The sequence below is a fragment of the Bombus affinis genome, chromosome 6 (genome assembly GCF_024516045.1).
Source record: "Bombus affinis isolate iyBomAffi1 chromosome 6, iyBomAffi1.2, whole genome shotgun sequence".
Taxonomy (NCBI): Eukaryota; Metazoa; Arthropoda; class Insecta; order Hymenoptera; family Apidae; genus Bombus; species Bombus affinis.
Window position 1 is genome coordinate 4,663,249 of NC_066349.1, and position 24,676 is coordinate 4,687,924.

At 37.3% G+C, this 24,676-nt stretch overlaps 3 protein-coding genes across 3 annotated transcripts; all 3 read right to left on the bottom strand.

The window, feature by feature from the left end:
* Positions 1-1,120: 1,120 nt before the first annotated feature.
* Positions 1,121-10,123, bottom strand: LOC126917589 (probable serine/threonine-protein kinase clkA). The gene is made up of 2 exons (XM_050724628.1): positions 9,588-10,123; positions 1,121-3,906 (listed from the first exon to the last, which is right to left on the bottom strand). The coding sequence occupies exons 1-2, from the start codon at positions 9,730-9,732 to the stop codon at positions 2,570-2,572; spliced, it is 1,482 nt and encodes a 493-aa protein (XP_050580585.1). The 5' UTR covers positions 9,733-10,123; the 3' UTR covers positions 1,121-2,569.
* LOC126917490 (uncharacterized) lies at positions 9,980-13,773 on the bottom strand. Its single transcript, XM_050724396.1, has 4 exons — positions 13,670-13,773; positions 12,702-13,126; positions 11,837-12,274; positions 9,980-10,014 (listed from the first exon to the last, which is right to left on the bottom strand). The coding sequence occupies exons 2-4, from the start codon at positions 12,847-12,849 to the stop codon at positions 9,980-9,982; spliced, it is 621 nt and encodes a 206-aa protein (XP_050580353.1). The 5' UTR covers positions 12,850-13,126; positions 13,670-13,773.
* A 1,437-nt stretch (positions 13,774-15,210) lies between these two features.
* Positions 15,211-24,135, bottom strand: LOC126917491 (3-hydroxyacyl-CoA dehydrogenase type-2-like). Its single transcript, XM_050724397.1, has 3 exons — positions 24,025-24,135; positions 16,036-16,462; positions 15,211-15,599 (listed from the first exon to the last, which is right to left on the bottom strand). The coding sequence occupies exons 1-3, from the start codon at positions 24,133-24,135 to the stop codon at positions 15,403-15,405; spliced, it is 735 nt and encodes a 244-aa protein (XP_050580354.1). The 3' UTR covers positions 15,211-15,402.
* Between the last annotated feature and the right edge of the window lie 541 nt (positions 24,136-24,676).

Consider the following 24,676-nt stretch of genomic DNA (forward strand, 5'->3'; position numbering starts at 1 on the left):
ACAACATTGCACAAAACGCCCTGAATGAGGTGCTTTCTATCTGAGTTTTAGAGATAACAAGTTTATATGTCGACTAATTGACTAACAAACTGAGATGTATTCTAGTTGAAAGGACAATAGCAAGTAAGAATATGGTCTGTTACGGCGATATTTATACGAAAATATTAATGAGTATTGACCGTTCTCCACCAACGGTTACTCGAGGGTGGAGTTGGGGAAGCTTTTCCAGTGTTTTATCATAATGAGCAATAACCCTAAGAAACTTCTCCAGTTTTAAAATGTTTGTAACAATGAACTGTAAAAAATGCTAAATTTTGTGGCGGTTCCTTAGGATTATTATTGGCCTGAGTTGATATGTCTTGACAGCTGGTGGCTATCTTGATCGAGGGATGGATTATGTTTTATGACAAGATCACGGGTATAACAGCAGTTATTATTTATTATTACTGATTTTGTTTGTCATTTGAGCTAGAGATGGCCTTTTCTTTGTACTGATTGCATTTATTTTAAGAATAACTAAAATATTTTGTCGGGCGGTCAAAATGACCGCTCACGGTAGGCAAGGCAGAGTACAACTTTTTCTCAGAAAATAAAAGAGCAAACTAAAAGTAAATACCGAAAAATATATTGTATGCATGTTTTAAGAAAAGACAGAAATTATGAAGCGATATGATAAATTTTAAATACGGTTAAATTTGTGTAAAATTTCGAGAGCGGTCAATTTGACCGTCGCTGGTAAGTTTTTTGTTAACGGTTCCTTGAGGATCCGAATAAATACGTCTAAACAGCTGTTGGACATCTTGGCCGTAGAATGGATTAGATTATATGGTAGGGTCACGAGACGTAATATTTTCATTAGTACATGCATTTCCAAGTGTATTCTCAAACTTGTTTTAAATATATATATATATATATATATATATATATATATATATATACACAAAAGTCTGTATATTATTAAAAACGAAACGGTACCTTTCGTAATAAAAATCGTATTACTTTAAGTCGATTCTTGTTAGAGCTTCGAAAAAGTAATAATTTCAAAACGATTGAAATTAAATTATATAATTCTATCATTCACAGTAAATAGACTGCAGGTAACAACAAATAACACTAAGTATTACACACTCAAGCACTATTTATTGTTAGATAATATCAAATACATACCTCTACAAAGATTAATTGAAAAGAGATGCTTATTTTACACGACTATACTCTATGTAAGTAGATATGCTTAAGTTTTGTTCCCACTGTATGCTATCATACATTCAAAACTATAACTGCTTAGTGAATTTTTTTCTCGATTGTACCAGTAGCTTATAATTATAACTGTATTCTCGCCAATTGACCACGGATACCCGCCATTTAAAAGCGAATTCTCGACATCTGACCATGGATTCTTGCCATTTAACCATAAATTCTCGTCATTTATCAAAGATTTGTCGCCATTTGTCCAAGAATTGTCATAGTTTATCTCAAAAATCTCGCCATTTATAAACGAATTCTAGAAATTTGTGCACAAATTCTACCCCTTTGACCACGAATTGTCCCTATTGGACCACACATACTTGCCACTGATCCACGGATACTCGTCGTTGATTGACGGATACTCGCCGTTGATCGACGGATATTCGCCAATTGAACGCAGATTCTCGACATATGACCATGGATTCTCGCCATTTAACCACAGATTCTCGTCATTTATCAAAGATTTGTCGTTATTTATCAAAGATTTTTCGTCATTTGTCCAAGAATTATCGTCATTTTCCCAAGAATAGTCGTAATTTATCTAAAAAATCTCGCTATTTATATAGGAATTCTGGAGATTTGTCCACGAATTCCCGAAATTTGTGCACAAATTTTTCCCATTTGACCTCGAATTGTCCCCATTCGACCACACACACTCGCCATTCATTCACAGATACTTGTCGTTGATGAACGGATACTCGTCGTTGATGAACGGATACTCGTCGTTGATGAACGAATACTCGTCGTTGATGAACGGATACTCGTCGTTAATGAACGGATACCCATCGTTGATGAACGGATACCCATCGTTGATGAACGGATACTCGTCGTTGATGAACGGATACTTGTCGTTGATGAACGGATACTCGTCGTTGATGAACGGATACTCGTCGTTGATGAACGGATACTCGTCGTTGATGAACGGATACTCGTCGTTGATGAACGGATACTTGTCGTTGATGAACGGATACTTGTCGTTGATGAACAGATACTTGTTGTTGATGAACGGATACTTGTTGTTGATGAACGGATACTTGTCGTCGTTGATCGACGGATTCTCGACATCTGACCATGGATTCTCGCCATTTAACCACAGATTCTCGTCATTTATGAAAGATTTGTGGTCATTTATCAAAGATTTTTCGTCATTTGTGCAAGAATTCTCGTAATTTATCTAAAAAAAGCTCGCCAATATACAAGTATTCTGGAGATTTGTCCACAAATTCTTCCCATTTGACCACGGATTGTCCCCATTCGAATACATACACTGGCCATTCGTCCACAGACACTTATCGTTGATGAACGGATACTGGTCGTTGATCTAGCTATACGCGTCGTTGATCCACGTACATTCATCGTTGATACTCGAATTCTCGATCTTCATATACGATTTCTTGTTCTTCATGCACGAATTCTCGTTTTTCATACACGAATTCTCGTTCTTCATACATGAATTCTCGTCGTTCATAGACAAATTCTCGTTGTTCATACATGAATTCTTGTAGTTCATAGACGAATTCTCGTTCTTCATACACGAATTCTCGTCGTTCATAGACGAATTCTCGTCGTTCATAGACGAATTCTCGTTGTTCATAGACGAATTCTTGTTGTTCATGCACGAATTTTTGTAGTTCATACACGAACTCTCGTCGTTCATACACGAATTCTCGTTGTTCATAGACGAATTCTCGTTGTTCATAGACGAATTCTCGTCGTTCATAGACGAAATCTCGTTCTTCATACACGAATTCTCGTTGTTCATAGACGAATTCTCGTTCTTCATAGACGAATTCTCGTTGTTCATACACGATTTCTCGTCGTTCATCCGCGATTTCTCGTCGTTCATCCGCGATTTCTCGTCGTTCATCCGCGATTTCTCGTCGTTCATCCGCGATTTCTCGTTGTTCATAGACGAATTCTCGTTGTTCATAGACGAATTCTTGTTGTTCATACACGAATTCTTGTAGTTCATAGACGAACTCTCGTCGTTCATACACGAATTCTCGTTCTTCATACACGAATTCTCGTCGTTCATAGACGAAATCTCGTTCTTCATACTCGAATTCTCGTTGTTCATAGACGAATTCTCGTTCTTCATAGACGAATTCTCGTCGTTCATACACGATTTCTCGTCGTTCATCCGCGATTTCTCGTCGTTCATCCGCGATTTCTCGTCGTTCATCCGCGATTTCTCGTCGTTCATCCGCGATTTCTCGTCGTTCATCCGCGATTTCTCGTCGTTCATCCGTGATTTCTCGTCGTTCATCCGCGATTTCTCGTCGTTCATCTGCGATTTCTCGTCGTTCATCCGCGATTTCTCGTCGTTCATACACAATTTGTCGTCGTTCATACACGATTTCTCGTCGTTCATCCACGATTTCTCGTCGTTCATCCACGATTTCTCGTCGTTCATCCACGATTTCTCGTCGTTCTTCCACGCTTTCTCGTCGTTCATCCGCGAAGTCAGTCTATTCGTCCAGACATTCACGCCAGTTGTCCACTGACTCGCGCCAGTCGTCCACGAATTTACGTCCGTCATCGAGGAATTCTGGAAGTATGATGGAATCCAATGAGCGACCTCTTCCCTAGTTTCGCAGCGTTTTGATGCGTTTGTCGTGGTGCTGCTCCACTGCTTTGTTTCCTGTTTTTCTTCTGGAGCTAAATGTGAACAAAGATTTCAGTGATTTTATTCTACATTATTCATGAACAGACATTTAAACCATGACGGTTTATTAATGAACAAAGACTCCAATGAAATTATTACATGATAAGATACTAATGACGTGCATCATTGAATTGAAACAAAACAAGAATGCGCGATATGAAGTATGTACTTCCGACCAGTCGTGGGGTAACGCGGTCGCGAGGAAGCGCGTCAACGGGAGCTACAATTCTAAGAGTTGACACCGCGAATAGATCGATACCCTGATTTCTTTTGAGATAGTAGGGGTGGTTGAGGTGATATAACGCTGCGATTAACAGTGTTATAAAATATGCATTTCCAACAACTTTACATAAGTTAGTAACGCCACTGCTTAAGATATAGGTTTTTTTATATTTATTTATTGAAATTCACAATTTGTCCAATTTGGACATTTGATAGAATTTTTTAACAGTTATATTAACATGTTGGTGGCTACCCCCAGCGGGGTACCATCCTCGCGTTTGTTAGGTTATATCCTTTATGAGATCTGCTGGGTGCTTCCTTTTTAGCCTTCTGTCCATGTTTATGGTTTTGAACGTTTCCGCAGCTAGCCGGTTTGAGTGTGTTACTATTCTTGATTTGTATTTTTCTGAGTATCTGCTAATTTTTTCCTTGACCGTTGGGATTCCCAGGTCCCTCCGTATGTCATCATTTCTAACGTACCATGGTGCGTTTACTGTTGTTCTAAGAATTTTAGCTTACATTGTTTCTATTTTGTTTATATAGCTCATTGCTGCTGTCCCCCATAGTGATATTCCGTACGTCCAGATTGGTTTTATGATCGTTTTATATATTTTTAATTTATTTTCTATGGTTAATTTGGATTTTCGGCTTGTTAGCCAATGCATTTGTCTCCTTATTCTCTGTATTTTTTCTATTATTGATTTAGTATGCTGTTTCCATGTAAGTTGTGTATCTAAGTGGAGTCCTAGGTATTTGACATGCTTTGTTTGTGTTGTATGCGTGCCGTTCAGAAGGATGTTTGGTGATATCTTTTTTCGTAGCGTATATGTAATATTGTTGCATTTATTGGGGTTTGCTTTTATTTGTTTTTCTTGTAGCCACTTTTCTATTTTTGTGATATGTTCTTGTAGTAATTTGACTGCCGTTTCTGGATTCGTATGCCTGACTAGTATAGCTGTGTCGTCCGCGAATATCAGTACTGTGCTATTGGTAGTTGTTGGTATGTTCGCCGTGTATAATGTGTATAGTATTGGGCCTAGGACGCTTCCTTGTGATACCCCTGCCTTGATGTCTTTAACTTCAGAATATGTGTCCTTGATTTTTATCACGAAGGTTCTGCTACTTAGGTAGGATTTTATTAATTGGTGTATTTGCTCCGGGAATTGTTTCCTAATTGTTTGTAGTAGACTTTCATGGTTAATTTTATGGTTAAATTGGTGTTCCGGTATTAATTTTTTTATCTCTATTATAAGTTTTATGCGGTTATATATGTAGTATCGTGGACAAAAGGACTAAGATATCGGTCGAACCATAAACAATGTCGCGAGAGCCGAGGCGCCGTCGGGTCCATCAATGTGTCGTCGGTCCTTTCAAGTGAATAGTTTCGTAGAAAAGGCCTACGTGACTCTGGCCACGGGTGTTCGCGGAACACATGCGTGTTGGGACTAAAAAAAGACAAAGGGATACTAACCCATGGGATATTAGTTAGTTGGGAAATCAGTCAGTGTTAGTTGAGAAGTCAGGGAGAGCGAATGCAAAAGCCGGAGAGTGTGAATCGGGAAGTTGAGAGCCGAATATGATAATAAGACGTACGACAATATTGTAATGAGTTCGTTGTTTTGAATATTATTTGTTAAATCAAAACATCATTACTTGTCCTTCCTCTAAAGACTCATTTAAGATACTACATATATTATTTTTTCCAGTATTTTGGAAAATACTGGAAGCAGTGATATTGGTCTGTAAGATGCAGTTTGGTGTGGATCTTTGCATGGTTTAGGCAACATCTGTGCTAGTTTTCATAGTTTAGGTAAGTATTGGATTCTTAGTATTGCATTGAATATTATGGTCATTAGTCTTATCGCTTTTGGCGGAAGGTTTTTCAAGATTTTGTCATTGATTAGGTCGACTCCTGGTGCTTTGTTGTTTTTTGTTTCCCCGATTATGTTTCTAATTTCTTGTGCTGTTGTTTTAGGTATGGTGTATTGCTTGTCAGTTGGGGTACTAGTGGTTTGCGCATCCTCATTCGTATGACATTTGAGGTTGCTGTTGTTGATATTATGTGGTGTAAATGTATTGCGAAGGTGATTGGAAAATTCTTTAGCTTGTTCTTTGTTGCTTCTTGCCCATGTGTTATCTGTTTTTCTGATTGCTGGGACTGGTTTTATTGGCTTCTTTATTTTTTTCGGGGCTTTCCATAGGCAGTAGTTGGAGTTCTCCTGTGCAGAAAGTGTCCCTATGAACTTTGTGAATTTGTTATTGTTATGCTCTTTTATTTTGTTTTTTATTTCCTTTGCAAGTTTGTTTAGGTGTTTTTTGTTTTCTCGTGTTCTATGTTTTTGCTATTTTGTTTTTGCTTTTCTTTTTTCTCTAATTTTTTCAAGTATGTCTTGCGGAATTATTTTTATTTCTTTGCTGGTTGGTTCAGGTGTAGTGGTTGTCCATGCTGCTTTTTGGATAGTTTCTGTCAATGTTGTTACTGCCTGTTCGATGTGTTCGGGAGTTTTCAATGGGATATTGCAGATTATTTTGCTCTCGATTATTTCTTTAAAAGTTTGCCATTTGGTGGTTTTATTGCATATTATCTCTGGATTGCTATAAAGTATTGGTTTGTTTCTATATTTAATTATTATGGGTATATGATCGGAGCTGAGCTGGAGATTGGGTGTTATTTTTAATTTATTTGTGTTTAGTCCCTTTGTGACTGCAAAATCAAGTAGGTCAATCAGCCAGTATGTCGGTCTATCTGTGGATAATATATTGAGGTTGTTGTTTCTAATGTATTTTTCCAGGGTTTTACCTCGAGGTGTAGTAATTCTTGATCCCCATAGCGTGTGCTTTGAGTTGTAGTCTCCCGCTGCGATGTACTTGTCCCCTAAGTGTTGGAAGTACTCTTCCCTCATTTGTGATGTTATTTTGTGTCGCGGAGGTACATATACTGCTGACAACGGGAAGTAGTTGCTGTAACTGAACTGTTGCTGAACTGTAACGGTAGTTGCTTGTATATATTCCTTATTAACTTGGCTGTGTAAATGATGCTTGATATCGTTTCTTATTATCACTGCGGTCCCTCTGTGCGCTTTTCCTGATGGATGTTTGATATCATATATGGTGTAGTATGGTATTTTCATGTAGCTTTTTGAAGTGAAGTATGTTTCTGAAACAAGTAATATGTCGATATTGTTGTTATACAAGAATGTTTTAGTTTCAAGGGCCCGTTGTTGTAAGCCATTTGAGTTCCAGGCTACTATTTTCAACATGTCCGTTTTTATTTTTTGTTTAGCATGTTTGTAAGCAGTTGTAGCATGACTGTGTTGCGTTTGTTGCCTGAGAACTGCGTTTTGTTCGTTTATCATTTTAGTTAGCATTTCGGTGTTTTGATGGATTGTTTGAGAAGTTCCTTGATTTCTGTAGTGTCGTTGCTGATGTTGTTGTGATATTGATTGTCAGAGAGTGATGATTGGCTGATTACTTACGCGTAGCCTCGGCTACCAAAAGTGTTGGTGTTGCTGTGGTTAGTGTTCATTGCGTGCTGTGAATTTGGTGTTGTTTCAGATTTTGTGCCGTCCTGTTGCGCTTGTAAGCTATTGTATGTCCTGTTTCGTAGCGGCGGAAACAGTTTACGTTGTAATTGTTTCCTGACTTCAACCCTTCATAGCTGGCTGGGTGGTTTCCGTTACAGTTATAGCATCTAACTTCTATTTTTCCTGTGAATGGGCAATGTATTGTTAAATGGTTTTTTGCACATTTAACACATGCCAGGCTTCTGTTACAATAATTTTTTGTGTGGCCATATTGTTGGCATGCATTGTGGTATATATTTTTTGTAGCGTGGTGGTTCCACTGTTACTATTGTGTTTAGAATTTTTTTGATTTCGTAACTTTCTTTGTTATTGGTTCTGGGTTCAAGTTCTATTAAGAATAATGGTAGCGGTTCCTTCGTATCTTGTTATATTGTTTATTGATCTTGTTTGATGGCCAATTTTTGCTAGTTCATCACTTAATTCTTTTGTGTTGATTTTTGGATGCAAACCTCTTATTACTATTTTGTAGCTCCTTTCCGCTTTGAGCTGATACGTGTGGTATATAGCATTTTTTTCCTTTAGTGCTTTTATCACTTTCCTATAAATTTCTGGCGCGTTTTTTGGGATTTTTACTTGTTCAATTTTTGTTTGTTTTATTGTGTAGTTATCCTTCCCGACTATATTATTTAGTGGATTAATAAGCGGGTCTCAACAAATATTGGTGGTGGTTTTGCAATGTGAGTTGGATGAGTTGTGGTTTCACTTGTCGGGTCAATGTCTATTTCTTCCGTTAGTGAGTTGAAGGAGTTTCTTAATGGTAATTCTTGCAGCCATCGCTGCTTTTCTGTGTCTAGGTTTCCTGCGACACTTGTGCCTGGAGTTATTTTACGTTTTTTGTTGGAAGTTACCACCTTCCAGTTTTCATTCTGGTGGATTAGTTCGTTGTTGATTTTATTCTCCTCATTATTTTTTGATGTTTCAATTTCTATTTCATTTATAGCTGAGCACTCCTGATCTTCGCTTAGTGATTGTCTTAGATTTGTTGTATTTGTAGCTCTGTTTGTGTAATACGTTTCGGCTTTTGTTGTTATTTTTATTGGTGGGATTTGCTGTTGCATTTTCCACCATTTGGCGATGGGCATTGTCGTTAGTCACTTTATTTTCACCGATTGACGCATTTTCACTGGAAAGTTCGGTATATAGGTAATTTTTGAACGACGGAAGCGGATTCGTTGTTCACACTTTTCGTTATGAAATGTGAGGACAAGGATCCGCGATACCCATTGGCTATGGCCAGCGTTGATGAATGAAGATAGGAGGAGTAAGCATCCTACTAATGTAGCTCATGGGTGACCTTGTTCATGGGAAAACCCAGACATTTCCATTAGGTAAATGTCCGGTTTTTCCCATTATATAATTACCAGCTTTTCCGTAATTTCTAATAGCGCACAACAAACCTAAGGACTTTTCTAAGGACCACCCGTAAATCGAAAACATTTAAGGATTTGCGCGTGAAAAATGAATAGGAGCATCTAAAATTACTTAAAATTACTTAAAAAGTCTAAGTTTATGGTGGGACCTTAGGTTTGTTGAGGGTCTAAATAACGGTCAGCGGACCCTTAGCGACCCAATACCGAGGGACGTTGCACGGTTCCTATCACGCGACGTAACAAATTTTATGAATGGTTTATTAAAAGCCATTACTTTCTTGTTAGAGAATGATAAACTTGTAGTTTGAACAATGATTGACTCAAACTACTGATGGTTTGTGTCAACATATTGATAGCAACAAATTTACATCTAAATACACATAATCGCGAATAAACTATGAATGTTTATGCATTTATTCTGCATACATGCTTTTTTTATTGCATGTATAAAAGTAAAAATTCCTAAACATTCGTAGTCTAGTCGTAATACTAACATACCTGCCACGGAGTTTTCTTTGGGAAAGGGGAAGCGCGCAAGAATATGTGCTCGTAGCTCCATTGGATCTGTAGGGACCACCACGCTGTTCTCCACGGGTCTCGAAGTGCCATCAGGATCTGAATCAGGTGGAGCGCCGGGCTTCATGTCCGAACGGTCTGGTATGATTACTGTTTGTTTAACAAAAGTTGGATCGTACTTCGCCGACCACTAAGTCGACCACTAAGCACTTTATGATAAATAAATTCCACATGTTAGTTTCAAGAACGAGTCTATACAGGTCAGCAGAATGTGGCTTCTTGTTCTTGAAATCGTAGATATTTTCGTAGCCAACAACCTTAGCGGAATTAATTAGTGCTTTCACCCCCCTCCCCTGAGTTTCACCTTCGCAAGTTCAGTGATCTCTAATACGTCCTTGTTGAACCTCGCCTAAAAAGTTAAAAAATATTATACAATTATTCATTATGAAAACATTACGTGTTATTGTTAATTCAGAGTTTCCTTGGAATATGAAAATTTTACAATGTGAAATTTCTATCGGATTTGTATCTATTCGTATCTATTTGTATCTATTCTGTAATCTACTCGTATTTTGATCGTTTTTACATTTTGTTAATTATTATCTTATAAAGACATTAATATTATATTAGATTGATCTACATCAAATAAAATTTGAAATCCACCTAGGTTCTTTGATATATAAGTATAAGTATAAACTAATTTCCTTGTTATTCTATGTATTTTTGTTCGAACGTATTCGCGGGCAGACGCGTTCGCGGTATAACGCGTCAACGAAGGTCGTAAGTTGTCTCGTCACGATAAGATAATTGACGCAATGAATCAACCAATCGCCTATTTCAGTTAAGATAATAGGAGTGGTTTAAAAGATATTCACACTGAATTAACAATTAAAATATCGCTTAACACTGATTTAACAATTAAAATATCAACACTGAGTTGTCAATTAAAATATCACTATATCCAACAACTTTTGATTACTACAAGTATCTACGAATGTTGCGAATGATATGTGTAAAAGTGTTCTTACAGAAGAGCGGATAGCTGGTATGTCTTGACCGAAGAATTGTTATTAACTGACGATCAGGTAAATGATATCAAACTACTAATAAGTGTCATCCCCCACCATCGGTCGCTCTTAGGGTGGAAGAGGCCCTGCCATACTGTACAGGGAAAGACCAACTTATCCCATGCTTTACCTAAATGTAAACTTTAGGTATGTATCGTATAAATTAGGGACCTCTGCAATAGGGAAAATCTCTAATTCTTATGATTTATGAGCAGTAAACCAGTTCCTTGGCATTAATGCGGGTCCGGGCAAATACGATTGAATAGTTGTTGACTACCTCTGCGGAAGTATAGATTAGATTATATGGTACAGTCAAGGGAAGTAATATTTTCATTGTAGTTTGCATTTCCAAGTATATTCTAAGACTTGCTTTAAATATGTATATTATAAATATATACACAAAATTCTTCATATTGTTAAAAACGAAACGGTATCTATCGTAATAAAAATCGTATTATTTTAAGTTAATTTCTGTTGAAGTTCCAAAAAAGTAATAATTTCAAAATTATTGAAATTAAATTAAATAATTCGCTCATTCACAGTAAATAGACTTCTAAATAACAATAAATAACTCTACGTATTAAACAATTAAGTACTATTTTATGTTAGGTAATGTCGGATATATATTTGTAAAAGGATTTATTGCAAAAGAGAGATATGTATTTTACAGGATTGTCCTGCATGTAAATACGTATGCTTATGTTTACTTGCCAGTGTGTTTCTGCATATATTCAGAACTATAAATGCTTAGTGGATCTTCTGCCCGATAGTACCAGTAGCTTAAATCTATAACTGTATTCTTACCAATTGGCCACGGATACTTGCCATATGAATGAGTATCCTTGACATCGGACGAGCATGGATTCTCGTCATTTAACCACGGATTCACGTCATTTTTCAAAAATTTGTTGTTTTTTGTCCAAGAATCGTCGTAATATATCTTAGGAATCTTGCCATTCATCCACGGATACTTGTGGTTGATGAACGGACGCTCACCATTCGTCCGCGGATACTCACCATTCGTCCGCGGATACTCACCATTCATTCGCGGATACTCACTATTTGTCCGCGGATACTCACCATTCGGTCGCGGATACTCACTATTTGTCCACGGATACTCACCATTCATTCGCGGATACTCACTATTTGTCCGCGGATACTCACCATTCGGTCGCGGATACTCACTATTTGTCCGCGGATACTCACCATTCGGTCGCGGATACTCAACATTTGTCCGCGGATACTCACCATTAGTCCGCGGATACTCACCATTCGGCCGCGGATACTCAACATTTGTCCGCGGATACTCACCATTAGTCCGCGGATACTCACCATTCGGCCGCGGATACTTAAGCGTCGACAAATTCGCATCACTTGACCACGGATTTAAGCCACTTATCGGCGAATTTACTCCCCTCCTCCAGAAATTCACGCCAAATCTCCATTCACTCATACCAGCTGTCAGCGCATTTATTTCCGCCGAGGCATCCTGGAAGTATGATGGAATCCAATGAGGGACTTCCTCCTCTTCGGTTTCGCAGGGTTTTGATGCGTTTGTCGTGGTGCTGCTCCCCTGCTTTGTTTCTTGTTTTTCTTCTGGAGCTAAATGTGAACAAAGATTTTAGTGATTTTATTCTACATTATTCACGAACAGACATTTAAACCATGACGGTTTATTAATGAACAAAGACTCCGATGAAATTATTACATGATAACATATTAATGACGTGCATCGTCGAATTGAAATAAAACAAAAATGTGCGATATGAATTTTAGGAATGGTTTATTAAAAGCCATTACTTTCTTCTTAGAGAATGATAAACTCGTAATTTGAGCGAATCAATGATTGACCATAACTACTGATGGTTTGTGTCAACATATTGATAGCAACAAATTTACATCTAAATACACATAATCGCGAATAAACTGTGAATGTTTATGCACTTATTCTGCATACATGCTTTTTTTATTGCACGTATAAAAGTAAAAATTCCTAAACATTCGTAGTCTAGTCGTAATACTAACATACCTGCCACGGGGTTTTCTTCGGGAAAGGGGAAGCGTGCAAGAACACGTGCTCTTAGCTCCATTGGATCTATAGGGACCACCACGCTGTTCTTCCCGCGTCTCCGGGTGCCACCAGGATATGAATGAGATCGTGAAGCGCGGCGCTTCATGTCCGAACGGTCTGGTATGATTACTGTTTGTTTACCAAAAGTTGGATCGTACTTCGCCGACCACTAAGTCGACCACTAAGCACTTTATGATAAATAAATTCCACACGTTAGTTTCAAGAACGCGTCTATACAGGTCAGCAGAATGTGGCTTCTTGTTCTTGAAATCGTAGATGTTTTCGTAGCCAACAACCCTAGCGGAATTAATTAGCGCGCTCACCCCCCCGAGTTTCGCCTTCGCAGGTTCAGTGGTCTCTAATACGTCCTTGTTGAACCTTGCCTAAAAAGTTAAAAAGTATCATACAATTATTCATTATGAAAACATTACGTGTTATTGTTAATTCAGAATTTCGTTGGAATATGAAAATTTTACAATGTGAAATTCCTATCGGATTACTTGTATTTTGACCGTTTTTACGTTTTGTTAATTATTATCTTATAAAGACATTAATATTATATTAGATTGATCTACATCAAATAAAATTTGAAATCCACCTAGGTTTTTTCGATATATATAAGTATAAGTACAAACTAATTTCCTTGTTATTCTATGTATTTTTGTTCGAGCATATTTGCGGGCAGACGCGTTCGCGGTATAACGCGTCAACGAAGGTCATAAGTTGTCTCGTCACGATAAGATAATCGACGCCATGAATCAACCAATCGCCTATTTCAGTTAAGATAAAAGGGGTGGTTTGAATGATATTCATACTGAATTAACAATTAAAATGTCGCTTAATACTGAGTTAACAATTAAAATATCGCTATTTCCAACAACTTTTGATTACTACAAGTATCTACGAATGTGTAAAAGTATTCTTACAGAAGAGCGAAAATGAGGTGAGTCACGACCGCAGGATTGTTATCAACTGACAATCAGGTAAATGATGTCGAACTACTAATAAGTATCATTCCCCACCATCGGTCGCTCTCAGGGTGGAAGAGGTCCTGCCATACTGTACAGGGAAAAACCCACTTATCCTATGTTTTACTGTAATGAAAATTTTAGGTATGTACCGGATATAAATTAGGGACCTCTGCAATGGGGAAAATCTTTAATTCTTATGATGTATGAGCAATAAACCAGTTCCTTGGAATTAATCCGGGTCCGAGCATATACGATTGAATAGTTGTTGACTACCTCGGCGGAAGTATGGATTACATTATATGGCACGGTCAAGGGAAGTAATATTTTCATTGTAGTATGTGTCACGTCCCGCGGCCCCCACGATCAGTAAGGCAAAAGTAAAATTGATAATTTCTTTCAAATCAAGGTAATTTAAAACGTTTATTTGAAACCGTGTTTACAGTATTTGAAATGAAAGACAGTTAGTGCCGCTAAAAGCTATATCTTGCGAAAACTTATCTAACCATGTTTTTATATTTACCTAATTATGTTTCTATAACGATATTAAGACAATTTAAATTGTAAACAAAGTCGGCAGTTGAACAAATGTTGAGGATCTTCCCAAACATTTTCAAAAGAAAGACCCTGACGTTTTTTCATCTCCAACGGATATAAATGTAGCGACTCAGAGAAGTTAGAATGAGAATATTTACCGTTATCTAATCGAGTAAGAATATTTACCGGTTGTTTATCGCGTAAGAATAATAATTACCGTTTGTTTATCGAATAGTATACAATAATTGTTCGTTTATCGAGTAATAATAATTATCGTTCATCTATCGAGCATATTAATTAATTACCGTTACCAAATAATTACCATTGTCTATCGAAGAGTTAATTATCGTTTTGTCTATCGAAGAGTTGGTTATTACTTTGTCTATCGAAAAGTTAGTTATCATTTTGTCAACCGAAGAATCGTTATCTTGTCAACTGAAGAATCATCATCTTGTTAACCGAAGAATCATCATCTTGTCAACCGAAAAATTTTATATCCGTCAATCTGTCAGTCAATTGTCAATATCGAAATCAGTTAAGATTTCAAAAAATCATTACATATTGTAAATTTACTTTCGAATAACTTTAATCCTCTCCCGCGCCAGTATTCCCGCACATAGCAGGTTAGCCGAAAGTGGCGCTTATTGCCAGTTGCATTAAACGTTAGTTAACGCTACCTTCTCGACGGCTACTAAATAGAACATAACAGTAAGCATTTTAAAGTATACTCTATGACTTGTTTTAAATATGTATATTATATATATATATTTAAAACAAGTCGTAGAGTATATACGTACTTATATACATATATATATGTATACACAAAATTCTTTATATTGTTAAAAACGAAACGGAACCTTTCGTAATAAAAATCGTATTACTTTAAGTTGATTCTTGTTGAAGCTCCAAAAAAGTAATAATTTCAAAACTATTGAAATTAAATTAAATAATTCGCTCATTCACAGTAAATAGACTTCTAAATAACAACAAATAACTCTACGTATTCAACAATTTAGTACTATTTTATATTAGATAATGTCGGGTATATATTTGTAAAAGGATTTATTGCAAAAGAGAAATATTTATTTTACACGACTATCCTGCATGTAAATACATATGCTTTTGTTTGCTTCCCTTTGAATGTTTTCATAGATTCAACACTTTGAATGTCCTTGTGAATCTCCTCCTTGATTGTACCTGTAGCCCATATCTATACGTATATTCTCGTCATTGATCAATGGATTTTTGATGCACGCTTGAATCAAATGAGCGACTTCCTCGTAGGTTTCGCAGCGTTTTAATGCGCTTATCATGGTGCTCCACCGTCTTGTTTCCTTTTTTTCTTCTGCAGCTAAATGTGAACAAAGATTTCTGTGATTTTATTGTACATTGTTTACGAACAGACATTTAAACGATGACGGTTTATTAATGAACAGAGACTTCGATAAAATTATTATAGGATAACATATTAATGACGTGCATCCTCGAATTGAAATAAGACAAAAATGTGCGATTTGAATTTTAGAAATGGTTTATTAAAATCCATTACTTTCTTATTAGAGAATCATAAACTCGTAGTTTGAACGACACACTAGTCGTGACACAAACAACCCAAACTACTGATGGTTTGTGTCAATATATTGATAGCAACAAATTTACATCTAAATATACATAATCGTGAATAAACTGCGAATATTTATGCATTTATTCTGTATGCTTTTTTATTGCATTTTTTTATAAAAATAAAAATTTCTAGACAATGCATACTAATCGTAATATTAACATACCTGTCATGGGGCTGTCTATGTAACCAAGACAATTTGTGATAATACGTATTCTTTGCAACGCGAGTCCTCTAGCTAAAGGGATCGTCATGCCGGAAACCGCGGATTTCGTGATGTCATAAGCAACTAAACCAGGTGGTGGTTCGTAAGCCATCGTGCTCGGAAGATTTATAATGACTCCTCTTTGCTGATTTGAATCTTGTTTGTTCTTCGTCATCAAGCCGACCATTAAGCGCGTTATGTTAACTAAACTCCACACGTTAGTTTCGAAAACGCATCTGTACAGGTCAGCAGAATGTGGCTTTTTGTTCTTGAAATCATAGATATTTTCGTAGTCAACAATACCAGCAGAATTAATTAGTACGTTCACGCCGCCAAATTTCGCCTTCACACATTCGATGCTCTTTAATACGTCCTTTTCGAACCTCACCTAAATAGTATCATACAATTATTCATTATGAAAACATTACGTATTATTATTAATTCAGAGTCTCGATAAAATATGAAAATTTTACAATGTGAAATTTCTATCTGGTTACTTTTATTTTGATCGGCTTTTTCGTCTTGTTAACTATTATCTTATAGAGATTTTGACACGGTTAATGCCATGGAGGTCACCGATGACCGGCGCACCAAAATTAGTAGAAATATATAATTTGAACAAATGTCAATAGTTATAAATTTTGTATTATTTCCATCGTTACTACAATAGTGCGACGAAATTAATGCGGTATAAAATATATAAAAATAGTTTTATTGATACATGAAATATAGATCTATTATGTGCGTCCCCTACAAATGGCTGTCCAACGTGGGAAAATCCACTTTTACCTGAATGAATAATAACCCTAAAGAACGTAAGGGCCTTGCCAGTAAAGTAGACAATACTAAATCTCGTGGTGTGTCTTTAGAATTATTGCGGATCCGAATAAGTATGACCGAGGTATGGATTCTTGTTTATAGTAGGACCTGTGGCGTAAGAACATAGAACAATTATTTAACAACGTGAGGAAACAATATAAGATAATTCATAATCGTGAAAAAATAAGTGACGCGAGCGAAATTGCTCTATAGCGGAATGCGAGCCGCCGGTGCCGTCAGTGAGATAAATTCATTAACACTTTGACTGCCACGCCGAAATCACATGTTTCGCTCAGGACGCCACGGGAGTATTTTTATTTTTCAAAGCATATAATGGCAAAATAATAAATTGATGATGTAAGACAACATTCTTCCCCAATGGACCGTTTATCTTATTGGTGGTCGTGGGTGACCACTGTGGCGCCTTGTTGACAGCTGGTAGCGACATATTATAACAAGTCTTCGTTTATTTCAACAAACCATTCGCATTTGTTATTTCGTCGTAAGCAAAAGTTCTATATATAATAGTAAGATATGTGCGCACTTCTAACTTCAATTATATGATTATAAACCAGCATTTACGATTATTTTCTAAGGTGTGTTTATGATAATATTCGTAGATTACCCCTCAAAGATATGGATACAAACACAGTGCACCGTTAGATGCAAAATTTGTTCTCATCTTTTTTTTCTTATTGATGTTTTATTGAAAATGTTTGAAGTGGATATGCCATGATAGTGTGATGCTGATGTATAGGTCGGTGTGAGGTGCTGCGCTGCTTTTTTCTTATTTATGAATCGGGAGAAAAAATCTGACTACGAGTGTCGGGATTTGAATCTGGTGTGGAAACGTTCGTAACCAACGGCGCTAACCAACTGCTCTGCCGTCGTCCGATTAAGGATAGGGTCTTTGTGTAGCAAGCCACGGGACAGAAACCGTTGAAAAGTTTTGCTGTCGAGTGCCGCTACATGTTTAATTGTTCAATGGGGCATTTTTTGTTTCAAATTATCTTATATTTATCAGTTATATTCAAAATGCCCTAACTGTCAATTTTCATACAATTTTTACAATAGTAAGAAGTTCAAGCGCTCCGGATACCAATGACCATTGTGGCGTCACAGGAGAAACCGTGGCCGGTCATACATGACCAACGTGGCAGTCAAAGTGTTAACTGTTGATCTTCATGAATTTAAGCTACGGTATCTTATGAAATATTTATGTATTGTACAACTATTTTCATTGTTAAGAACTTAGTACGCATATGTAAATATTTTAAAAGAATAAATATATAATTTAGATTACTATCACGATCAATCAGACGATGATAATTTCTGCTAGAAACATTTGTTAAATAAACGGAATGGCGTTTACACGAAATAGCATTTCGATGCGTAGACCAGAATTTCCAATGAATCAGGAGAAAAGTTAAATTTATAAATACAGAAGCTTGTGCGACGTTTGGCAAAGTATGGAAACGGTAGAGTATTGCCGTTGCGGTTGATAATATTGGTAACCGCATTTAAATGACGGACATAGTGCGGTTCTCCAAATAGGATACTTTTGAATTGTAACGCCAACATTGGCGGTACGTACTGACAGAAAGCGGAGTTTCTAATGGACACTTAACTTCAATTAAACTAAAATTCAAACTACCCGACGTCGATGTTAGTGACGCCGTTCCGCTAGTTATTATACTGGATCTAAATCGTGTGAACTAGCACGAAAGGATACCACGAGTCAGGAATCGGACCGTGTCTGAAACGATTCATTACCAGCCAACTAAAAGTACCAGACTTCTGATACTCAGTATAGAACAGTTATATGTTCTACCTCATTAACATGTTTGTTATGTAGCATTAAAGAGAAAATGCCTGTCTGTTTAATGCATTCACGTGACTTCGATCAAATCAAATTATGTAATCGACTTTATTTCAGTATTTTTTATTTATATTTTATTTGCAATGCGTATGTGTGATTCCTTAATATTTAGAAATTAATTCGTATTAGAAAATATACATACATATACTGCAGGTACAACTCGTCTGCGTGTAATCGATTGAATCGCACCGACGCGACGTGACGATATAACGCGGAATAATTGAAAATATTTCGCAGTGTCGCGAAAATCAACGCACGAATCGATCAAATATTAGTAATCAAACGTACTGACGGCGAAAACACGAACATAATGAACCGACTTGTTTGCTAACGTCGACGTAGCGCGTGTATTATTTACTCGTTAGTGTCATTCACAAATTCGATACGCACACGAAACGCACTATGCCGTCCCCCTGCACGTTTCTCCAATTCATCGACATTAACGAGGCGTTTCGGTGTCAGCAGTGAAATTTCGCCGTGTTAGGGAGTTGTACGTCGAAAAATCCAAAATCCGAGCCGATTATCATCGACGATGGCGCCAACACTAGGTTTGGTGGACGGTGGTCGACCAGAAGCCAGTTCTCGTGGGTCGCAGTTAATTCGCGAAAATTCGCTGATACAGATTATCGTTTAATCCGGATGTTGAAATGTATCATGTTTGAGAGAATCCGGGAAATCGAAACTAGCTGTGTGAAATCAATAGTATTCGATTAAAAAACAAGGAAGAGATGATTGGGTTGAGAAATACCAGACTGCACGTATTATCAACCAATCAGAACGTTAATCGTTCCGTCATCTTACGCAAACTATCTAAAAAATCAAGATTTGCAATCATGTCGAACATTTTACTGAATAGAGTCGTCTGACTAATATTTCTAGTCAGCGCAATCTTAGCAGGACAGCGCAGGAACAAGGGAGATACTGTACTCTATCGCTCATCACCGCACGTTGCTATATTATTTTATTCGTATATGTGATAATATACAGGGCGTCCCAATATTGGTGGTATAACCTAGAGGAGGTGATTGTACAAAATAGGATGAAAATACGGAATAAATTTTGTTCATTTGAAGCTTTGTTTTCGAGAAAATGGACTTCGAATTTCCTTCGAAAATTCGAGAATCGAACATACCTATATGTGCAGTATGGTGGCCAGCATTTTCATCAATTTTTGCATTAATAAAGTAAATCTTAAGAATTATATACTTTATTATTACTCATAAACCTATTGCATGTAGTTTGTATTGTGATTTGTTTAACCAAATTCAAAGTCGACTCTGTCCAAAACAAAGCTTCAAAGGAACAAAATTTATTGCATATTTTCGACTTATTTTATCATGTACAATCACTCCCTCCATATTTTACCATCATTATTGGGACACTCTGTATAATGACAACTGTATTTCGGACAATACGTGTGTTTATCTTTATGATTGCGTTGAGTCTGTCAGAAACAACCAATCGGATCCGCATTCGTTTCGCAGGACTTCTCTCTAGCAGCGCACAGTACATGTTATGTCAATCGAATCTGGAAACGATTATACTATTTCTTACTCTGAATAACGCTATTAAATATTTCTCTTTCGACAAATTGTTTCTTCAACCGAAACCGAAGAATTGGAGACTCGAAACGAATCAATGCGGTGGGAATTATCAACGAAACCGAGGTTATTAACGCGTTTCACGAGCCAGCAAGCAACGCAGCAGCCAGAGAGTGGCATCGACGAAAAGCAAACGTCATAATTGCCACGTAATTATGCGCATTTTAATTTGTAACTCGCCCCACCCCCTTCACCATAAACTCACCCCTTTTGCATCTCCCTCCTCGTTACTTTGTTCGCGGTGCGGTATCACGCGGACACCGGCGCGAAACGCGAGCAATCGCAGCAAATTACAATCATGGCTGTTTGACGTGCGTGAGAGTTTGATTTATTAATCATCAGCCCGCAACGGGACAGTTTCCCGAATATTTTCGCGCCGTCGCGCCCCGCCGTAATTTTCTCGCAGCCCGCGACCGTTGTAATTTATTCCCGCATGTTATTTGTCCCTGCATCACTCTCATCCTTCTTTCTCTCTTCTTGTTTCTTTCTTCCAGCACTTATCTGTTTTATTTCCATGGTTATAATAGCATTAGCTATTATATACTTTGAATATATATATATAATTTTTTTTTTGAAGAAACTACGCATGTGTTTTAATGTATAAAACGTTTGATATGCACCAACCTAATATGTATCTTTTTATGTTAGTTGCGCTCTCAAAATTTTAGAAATGACAAATATTCTTGTCTTGAAATTCTTATTGTAAACTTTAGAATTTTCAGCTATAAGTAAATAATTTTATAGAAACAATACGTTTGTTCATTTGATATATCTATACATGTCACAGATCGATCTCTGTTGGAGCAGATGTGATGGTTAACATTTTCCGTTGGATAAAAATGATTGGAATAAAATCAACGCATTTCCGCTTTTCAAACCGACCGATGGCGTTGGGTGATTTCGATATAGAAATCGAGAAAATTATCGCGAACGTTGGCGGATTCGAGTAGGTCTGGGTTAGGTAAGCGGAATCGTACCAACAGGCTTTCACGCGCACGAGCTGGACGCTGGTCCGATTTGAATACATAACTGGCCGGATATAAACGAGCCTATGAATAAAATTTAAATTCCAATCAGCGGCTGAACAATGCCACAATACCTGCGGTCGTCCGGTAGAAATCAAGTCGTATAATGCGTTTGGTGAATCTGCTTGTCTAGACGTTGCGTTGTGGCGTTTGTAATCGACGAAACTCCCACTATGTTCATATCTCAACTTCTAAAGAATATTTCATTTTTTCCCTTTTTTTCTTCTTCCGAGTGATATTCTTGAGCGATAAACAATTCGTGACGCATTTATTAAAATTAAAAACAATCAGTGAGAAATTTACGATAAAATAAAATCCCGGTTTTTCATTTCAACGCATTCAAATAAGAATGAATACAAATATCAGCCATTTGTTTCTGATTAATTCGTTGTTATTCCGTATTTATGTTATCATTTTTTAATATTGTACGATATCTTTTCTCATTTTTATTCATAGAATATGTTAGACGGGCTTTCTGTGTTTAAAAGAATTGAGACAGTCTGTATAAGATAAAGTTTTTCCAATCGAAAAGCACCCAATCAAGCGGCTCATCGGTTACTTATAAATTCCATGTGTGTCCAGGGGTCGAAATTCTAGTTATTTCCTTGGTTGTTTAACGATAACCGTGTTTCATACTAGGGACAGCTGCAATACAATACGTCGTCAAGAAGATTCTGGACATCTGTATTACAGGACCTTCCTTTTTCTTCTTCGACGTTTGCTTCAAATCCTCTATTGCGGCGTCGCTCGTGACTTATTCCAGACGAGTAAGGGTACGTATTTGGCATGACGTCAAACGTGGATATTAGGATTCCCAGGGGTGGATAGCCAAAGGGGCCAAAAGGAAACGGAAAAGAAAGAAAAAAAGAAAGAACTATGTGGTACCCGTTCGTGCGTCACATCCGTGACCAGCCTACCGGCTGCACGGGTCTTCGCAATCGTCAACCAGTTTCTTACGTGAAAGGTACCTTTAGTTTCCGACACGTTACAGTTTTTTCATTCTGCAACTTTCTTCTCGACGTTTTTCTATCGTAGACAGTATTGGATCCATTTATATAATGTTGCAAGATTGTTTTTATGGTATCATTATATTTTATGGTACCAAGAAAGGAATTTTTTGTAATACTGCATGTAAATTCGAGCTATCGCGGGAAGACGCGGTCACTAGAAAACGCGTCAACAGGAGTCGATTGTAATAATCGACACCACAAATAGTTCGATCGCCTTATTTCGGTTAAGATAATAGAGGTGGTTGTTGTAGTATAATACTGCGATTAACAGGGTTATAAATATGTATATTTCCAACACTTATCACACCAATGAGTTACACCGTTACGTATGATATAAAGGGCGTAGACGAGAGTTATAAATGAAGGCCCTCGTGTTGTAATAGAAGTGGCGACTGAACAGACTTTGACTGTATGAAGTAGACTGTTCGTTGGTTATAAGAATTGGTAGAGTTGATCCTCCTGATGGCGTAGAAGCCGTAGAAGAAATAGGAGCAATCGGCGCGATAGGAACAGTAAGAGCCGTAGGAACCGTATGAGCCGTAGGAACTCTCGGAACTGTAGGAACTGTGAGAGCCGTAAGGTTTTTGAGCGAAGAAAACGGATTCGTTGCTCACACTTTTCGTTAGTAAGGTGAGGGCAACGATCTGCTATGTCCATTGGTTAGTCGATATTAATAAGTGATAAGAGGGGACGGAACCTCCTACCAACGTTGCTACTTGATGTTTCTAAAAACCAGCCGAAAACACTTCTAGAATTAGAAAGTCTTTCCGGGCAAACAGATTGACTTAAACCATATGTGCGAATAATGCATTTAGGAGTTCAAGTTTATGGTGGATCAGTGGGCTTATTGAGGGTTCGGAAGGATGGCACGTGACCGTTGGCTGTCAAGCAGCGCGGGATGGAGTGCAGATGTCTTGCGCGACATAACATTGTAGCTTATCATATGAGGGTATTTAAATACTTACCATTACAATGTTAATAAACCGAATAATGAATACTTATAATTACAGTTTTAATAAAGTTTCAAAAAATTTCATATAAAATACGTAATATATTCATAAAAATTTTCTACCGTAAGTATTAGAATATTTTCACAAGCAACAGTGTATACATAATTTTCAAGGCTTACAAAAATATTTGAATATTTACTATAGAAAACTTTTATGAATACGTTATCTATATATTACGCGAATCTGAAGCTTCTACTGTGATTACAATCACATTATCACTTGCCTCAGCAAGACGATTCTTCAGACTCTTCAGTGTCGCGTATATCGATCTCGAAACGATGGAAACTGCGAAACACCTTTAAACCTCCTCTATTTCCTTCTTGTTACCGTTGAACGTTCCTGATTCCTCTGTTCCAGAGGCGGAAGCGAACTCGTTTCTTCCTCCTCCTCTCCTTTCGATGTCGACAAGAAGGGAGGCCCTGCTGCCTCTTTACGAATTGCAAATTTTCGGCAAGTTTTCGTTAGGGAAATTCAGCCGACGGTGTTCACTGTATACAAAGTGGCACTAGAGGATAGAGTAGATAGCTGAGAGGAGCGAGGAGAGGAGTCTCGGATACGCGCTCCACGGTAAAAGCACAAATATTTGACGGGTAAATAGAGTGATACTTGATGCGGCGCTGGTTGGTTCAGGGCACAGCCGCTGCTGCTGCTACGTCTGACCCCAAAGCTCCCGTTGCTGATGTCGTCCCGTGTTGCTAACGTTGCTACTCGCAGCATCGTTGACGATAGTCGCGATACCAATTGTTTGGTTCGTTCAGGTTCGTTGTTTTAGGAAACGTTTTACAATCGGATATCTGGTTTGCATGATGGGATTTGTCGTGTTTTGGTAAATTGTAAACGTTAAGTTGCAAAGTTTGATTGTTCATCGCCGTATGGTCGAAATCGTTTTAGTGTCGTCAAATGACTCTAACTTTCACATTTGCAATTATGTTATACTGGAAGTCTGGTATACTTCCACATTTTGGAATTTCATTATTACTGTTACAGTGCTCCAATATCGTGATTATATTGATACAGTTTAAAACAGATTCGAAAATATATGTAAAGAGTACAAGATATCTGTTACAAATATAAATTTTACAAAGACAAAAGTGTTTAAATAATCAATTATTCATCAAATTATCTAAATATTCAACGCCACGACATTTAACACTTCTTCTATACTAAAGATTATCATATTCATACTGGAGGCTAATTCTTCAACGACAAACATAATGTAAAGCAGATTCGAAAATGGAATAGTACGTCGTCAGAGATA